Source organism: Strix aluco, chromosome 6, assembly GCF_031877795.1.
Source record: "Strix aluco isolate bStrAlu1 chromosome 6, bStrAlu1.hap1, whole genome shotgun sequence".
Lineage (NCBI taxonomy): Eukaryota > Metazoa > Chordata > Aves > Strigiformes > Strigidae > Strix > Strix aluco.
In genome coordinates, this window is record NC_133936.1 from 30,819,338 (window position 1) to 30,825,648 (window position 6,311).

At 54.6% G+C, this 6,311-nt stretch overlaps 1 protein-coding gene across 1 annotated transcript; it reads right to left on the bottom strand.

Annotated features, from left to right (window-relative positions):
- Window positions 1-1,674: 1,674 nt before the first annotated feature.
- FZD7 (frizzled class receptor 7) lies at window positions 1,675-5,935 on the bottom strand. Its single transcript, XM_074829420.1, has one exon. The coding sequence runs from the start codon at window positions 5,320-5,322 to the stop codon at window positions 3,598-3,600; it is 1,725 nt and encodes a 574-aa protein (XP_074685521.1). The 5' UTR covers window positions 5,323-5,935; the 3' UTR covers window positions 1,675-3,597.
- Between the last annotated feature and the right edge of the window lie 376 nt (window positions 5,936-6,311).

Genomic DNA, 6,311 nt, shown 5'->3' on the forward strand with positions numbered 1-6,311 from the left:
TTGTGTGAGTGACTTTAAATCCAGAAGTACCTAATAGGAAATACTGAAATAAAAGCATTCAGCTTTAGTGGTTTCTGGTGGAAACAGAGACATTTCCTTTCAGATATGTCTCGTGACATCTTTCAGATAAGTCTTAAGTTTTTCCACATACAGACAAAAAAGTAGCAATTGCATCTAATGCAGTTTCTCATTCAGCTAGCAAGGGTGGGTGGTGAGTGGAGAAGAGCAGGGGGACAGGCCTGCTTGAATTGCAGGCTTAGCTGTCCATGATGTATTAAGGATTAATTGCATGTTTAGCGACACAGCTGTGGCTGCACAGCACAGGGGTGTCAGTCACACCACTGCTCCTGTCCGTTCCCAGTCCTTCAACATGAGCTGTTTCAGCCGTTCCATCACTCTGGCTGGCACTGATGAATTAATGGGAGGAAATGTTTATAGAAAGGTTCAGGTTTCCCAAGTGAGTGGAATGAAACCCCCCTCAGCAGTGATCAGCGAGCTCATGTCATGCAGCAGTTTGAAGCAGCCTGCCTCACAGGAACGCAAAGGCCTTTGCAAAAAGGAAACTTGACAAGTGAGCGATTCTGGGGAGCAGTGAGAGGTGTTTTCAGATAAAAGACGTGGCTTTTCTAGAGATGCAGTGTGAATGGGGCTAGCTCTGAAAAGAACTTTAAGTCAGTAGTTCATAAACTGTAAATGTAAAAGGTTATGTTTGAGAGCATAAGTGTCCAAATAAAATAATGCGCCGAGAGAAAGTGCAACTATTGCACACTGTGCTCAGTCAGTGAAACAATATTGCAGCTACCACGATGGTATCCAGCTAAGACACCTTAGATCTCTGTTCTGTAACTTAAATTTTAGTATAGCCATAGTTAAAAGCAAAGGAAGGGTGATGAACCCAATAAATAGGCTGAAATCATTGCAAGAGGAAAAGCTGGAAACTATCTTTATTTCACAGGTGTAAAATTCTGTTTGCTGGGGCACTTTCCGTGATTGTAGTAACACAGCTTGAGATCTAAACATTCATTTCAGTTTAAAAAAATGAAATAAAATAGACCGTTCCATTGAAGCTATAAAACTTTCAGATGACTGTGATAAGAAAGAATGTAGGCTTCAGGCTAGCTATTAAGATTAAAGTAAAATTCACCTGAACAATATTGGAGATAGCAAAGGTGCTGGGGGAGAAAAAAAGCCTGTTCAAAACTCTGCCCTTTGAAAGCTATTGAAAAGGACCGAGTCCTTATTGTTTCCCTAAAACACTCCCCCCCGCCCCCCCCCAAGCAAGGATTTAATTTACAGCCCTTGTAGCACCCTTCAGTTCTCAATCTCCAAGTCCTTTTCGAATGGGAAGAGAGCATTATCCTTATTTTCTAGATAAGGAAACTGGTTGATCAGCTTGCCCTTCAGCAAGAGGCAGAGCCTGGAAGAAAACTTGGCTAGGATGCAAGTACCTCAAGTGAGGACAAACATTTGAAACGGTCTCAAAATGTGATCTCCTATTGTGAGGGGCCAGTTTCAAGTCACAGCTGAGTTTCTGGTCAGTGTATTCACAGTGTTCACCCAAAAGTCTCTTGCATCTCCCACAGCAAAGTAGGGGGAAAAACTCCTCTCACAGAGCTGCCCCCCCTTCTATAACCTGCCGAGTGTTCAAAGAGTGAAAGAATTTCATTGGAGCCCTTGTATTAAAAATTATTTATTTAGTGATCTGTACATGGGATGAAGCAGGGCCTCATACAGACCTTAAAAAAAAAAATCAAGTAAAAACATAAATACATATTTTCTTACAAAAATGAGATTTACAAAATATACATACTGCACTTGTCTTACACGTTTGGTTTTTTTTTTTTTTTTCTTTCTCCCACGTGCACATTATAGAATACAAAAACCCAAGCCCTGCAAGTCTGAAATCAGATCTGCTGAAGAATTTGGCTGATGGGCCCATTCCTCATGCCCAGACTACTGGTACGCCCTCAGACAGCAGCAGTCTGCCCCCTCACCCTGAACAGGTTTTTTCTTTTTAAGTTTCATTCCAGACACTTTCCCCCCCAAAAAATGAAGAGCAGCTATAGGGTGGAGACTTGCAGAATTTCCTATTTTGTCCTTAGGCAAGAATATACACACACACACACATACACTTATAAAAACAACCCTTCAGTGAATATAAAGGTAAAGTATTATGCAAAAAAATAAAATATGAACAAGTCAACATAAAAATTTCAGAATAGAAAAATCTGTCACATTTCAAAATGAAAACAATGCATTTGATGATTAATTTTTGAACGTCTTTCCTTCCAAGACGCAATTACTGGAAACTTAACCAGCTGTATTTTAGCTGAAATGAGAAGGCTTCCCACTTGCGGTAACTGCTTGCTTCTAAACCAGCCCCAGCCCCCTCCTGCACCACTGAGTCATTGCCATGCAGTTCAGGGAACCTGAGGAGCAGGCAAAGGGTCCATCGTGAGCCAAAAGGACTTCTCCTGTCCCCAGAAGCCAGCTGTGTATTGCCTTTACCTGCAGCGAGCTCACGGCAAAGCAGGAGAGGAAGCAGGTTTATGGGAAGAAAAGAATCGTATCTTTACATTACATACTTTAACGGCTCTTGCTTTGGCAGGTGCTCTCGGTTACGCTCTTCTTGCCCTCTAAGTCTTGCGTTTCATTCAGCTTAGAAAAGCGACCCATATTGAACGGTAGGAAAACATCCTGCCTCCTCCTTTTTTCATAAAAGGAATGTTTATTTCTGCGAGTTCCTCACATCCAAGGGTGAACCTCAACGACTTCTTTTTGTTAGTTTGCCCATAAAAACCGATCCCATGCTTATGCCTTTCTACATAGAAAACACTTTTGTTTCCCCCTTTGTCTCCTAGAACAAAGGCAAGGGGGAAAAGCCTTCTGCTGAAAAGCAACAAGTCATTTCTTTTCAGGGTGTGGAATAGCAACCCCCTCCTTCCCCACAGCAGCAAGAACAACAGACCGAGGGCCGAATTTTCACTTTAAAACAATTACAACTGGTATCGCGGAGGTAAAAAGGAACTTGTGGGTTGACAGACCAGAGGCACCTCACCAGCACACGGTCTGGGCTGTAGCTGGCGGTGCAGTACTCACGTGATTGCTCCGCCGAGCTGGAAGGAGCAGGCAGTAAGCTCAGGCTCGGGAGTTACCCGGCCTGCGTTGCAGTTTGACCCCAGCAATTCGGAGAGGGTTTGGCTACTTCTCGGCAGGGGCAGCTCAACAGATCTGGCTTCCCCTCCCTCTCACCCAAAGCAAGGCAGGATGGTTTTAGTTGGATTGGGTTTTTTTTTCCAGCACAGCGGCAGCAAGAGAGAGAAGGGGACTTCTTGCAGGTGAAGGACTCTCCCAACTCACCAGTGGCCTCTTTTTCTGTGCTCTTCCACTTAGCTGGGCATAAGCACCACTGGACAGTCCGTCTGATCCTTTATGCAAAGATTATGGGTTTTTTCCAACCCCCTGGGAGGAAGAAAAAGTTTGGAAAAGCCTCCCTTCCTCCCTCTTCGGGGAGCCATTGCCATCCTCTTCTGCCGGGTATCCCTCTCCTCTGCATGTGTGCGTGCGTGTGTGTGCGCCAGAGGGGACAGGGGGGTCTCATACTGCCGTCTCGCCTTTGCTGCCAGTGCTGAGTCTGTGGTAGAAGCGTCGCCAGGACTGAAGGGTTTTGCCAGACCAGATCCAGAAGCCAGTCGTGATCCCAACAATCATGGTCATGAGGTACTTGATCATGAAGACAGTGAAGTCTGGGCTCATAGGGGCGAAGTGGCTGGGACAGGGCACGGCATAAGTTTTGCAGGTCTGGAGGAGCCACGTCTTCTCCCAGGTGCCACGGAAGGCCTGCTCATAGAAGTAACATGCCAGGACAATGGTGGCAGGCACTGTGTAGAGGACGCTGAAGACGCCGATGCGCACCATCAGCTTCTCTAGTTTCTCTGTCTTGGTGCCGTCGTGCTTCATGATGGTGCGGATGCGAAACAAAGACACGAAGCCGGCAAGCAAGAAGGAAGTGCCAATGAAGAGGTACACAAACAAGGGCGCCAGCACAAAGCCCCGCAGCGAGTCCACACTATAGATTCCTACATAGCACACCCCACTGAGTACGTCCCCGTCCACCTGCCCCATGGCCAAGATGGTGATGGTTTTGACAGCAGGCACAGCCCAGGCAGCCAAGTGGAAGTACTGGGAGTTGGCCTCGATGGCCTCGTGGCCCCACTTCATGCCGGCAGCCAGGAACCAGGTGAGGGACAGGATGACCCACCAGATGGAGCTGGCCATGCCGAAGAAGTAGAGGATCATGAAGAGGATGGTGCAGCCTTCCTTCTTGGTGCCTTGGGCCACAGTGCGGTAGCCGTCCTCAGAGAAGCGCTCCAAACACACCACCCGCTCCTCCAGCAAGAAACCTGCCGCGTAGGCCACCGCCACCATGAAGTAGCAGCCCGAGAGGAAGATGATGGGCCGCTCTGGGTAGCTGAAACGGCGCATGTCCACCAGGTAGGTGAGCACAGTGAAGAGGGTGGAGGCGCAGCAGAGCACAGACCACACGCCCACCCACAGCCGGGCAAATCGCACCTCTGCCTCCTTGAAGTACATGAGCCCGTTGGGTCGGGCGGGCTCGCAGGGGGCGCCGCAGTCCCGCTCCCCCAGGAACCGGTAGCCCAAGTAAGGGGGCACTTTGAGCTGCCGCGGGCAAGAGAAGGAGAAGCCGGAGGGGGGCTGCGGCGGGGTGAGGAAATCGGGGAGGTAGCCAGCCGTGGGGTGGGCCGTGGCCCCCCGGCCTGCCGCACCGCCAGGCCCCGGCGGGGCGTCTGACGTGTTCTGCCCCACGCAGATCTCGCCTGCGCCGTGGACCGGGAAGTTCTCGCAGCGAAGCCGCTCTGGCCACTGGAAGCCGAACTTGTTCATGAGGGCCTCGCAGCCCTGGCGGGCCCGCTCGCAGAGGGAGCGGCAGGGCGGGATGGCCTGCTCCAGCACGGTGCACACCGGCGCGTACATGGAGCAGAGAAAGAACTTGAGCTCGGCCGAGCACTGCACCTTGACCAGCGGGTAGAACTGGTGCACCTCCAGCCCCGCGTCCTCCTGGTTGGTGTGGCCCAGCAGGTTGGGCAGGATGGTCTGGTTGTAGGCGATATCCGTGCAGAGCGGGATGGAGATGGGCTGGCAGAAGCCGTGGTCCGGCACGGAGATGCCCTTCTCGCCGTGGTACTGCTGCGCCGCCGCGCCCGCGGGGGTCCCCAGCAGGGCGGCCAGCAGCGCGGCCAGGCCCAGCACGGGGCAGCCGCCGGCGGCCGCTCCGCCGCCGCCTCCTCCTCCGGCCCGCATCGCCGGGGCGGCCGGGGGCCCGGGGAGCCGCGGGGAGTCCTTTAGAGCCGGACGGCGCGGAGACCCAGGGGCATCAGCGCCCGACGGGCGGCGGCGGGGCCCCTTCCGCGGGGCAAGGGCGCGGCGGCGGCGGCTCCGCGACTTTCTTCCTCGGCTGCGGCGGGTCGGCGCTTGCAGCGCGGCGGTGTTTCCCTCGGCGAAAGTTTCTGGAGCTGCTCCCCCCGGAGAAGGCGGCGGCGGCGGCGAGGCCGGAGACGCGCACCAAGCCCGGCGAAGGCTCCGGCCGGCTCCGCGCAGGGTCCCGCCGCGGCGGCGGCGGCGAAGCGGGGGCGCTGCTCCCCGCCCGGCTGCGCGGCCCCGGCGCCGGGGATTTAGGTTACGGCTAAACGGATTATTACCGCGCCCGGCTGAACCGTGTATTTTACTCGGGGCTTAAGTAACTTTTAAAATCCAATTACTGCGCGATCCTCCCCGCGGGTCAGCTGGGCTCCGCTCCCGACGGGCGCCGCTGCGGGCTGTGCGTCCGGGGTAGCCGTGAGCCTCCCGCTCCGCTCCGCCCGCGGCCCCGCCGACACCACCCGCACCCCGGCTCCCGGCCCGCAGCCGCGCCGGCACAAAAAAAAGCCACATATACGCGCGGGCGCGCCGCGGGGCCCCGCCCCCGCCGCCGGCCCCATTCACAAACCGCGCCAGGGGCGGGGCCGCGCGGCGCCCGCCCGCCAATCGCTGCGCAGGGGGCGGGGCGGACGCGCCGACGGGGGGGGGAGGGGAGGGGTGGGGAGGGGGAGGAGCCCGCGCAGGGAGCCGGGGGGTGGGGGGGGAAAGTTGCGAACAACTTTTTCCCATCCGCGGCGGGGCGGGGCGGGAGGAGCCGCCCCGGGGCCCCCCACCCCCCCGCGCTGCGGGGCAGAGCCGGGAAGGGAGGGGGGGCCCAGCCAGCTCGCTGAGGGTGGCCCGAGCGAACTAAAATTAACTGGCTGCTCTCTGAG

Bases quoted from the DNA above. Each gene is read 5' to 3' on its own strand.
- FZD7 (XM_074829420.1), bottom strand. From the start codon at position 5,322: ATGCGGGCCGGAGGAGGAGGCGGCGGCGGAGCGGCCGCCGGCGGCTGC.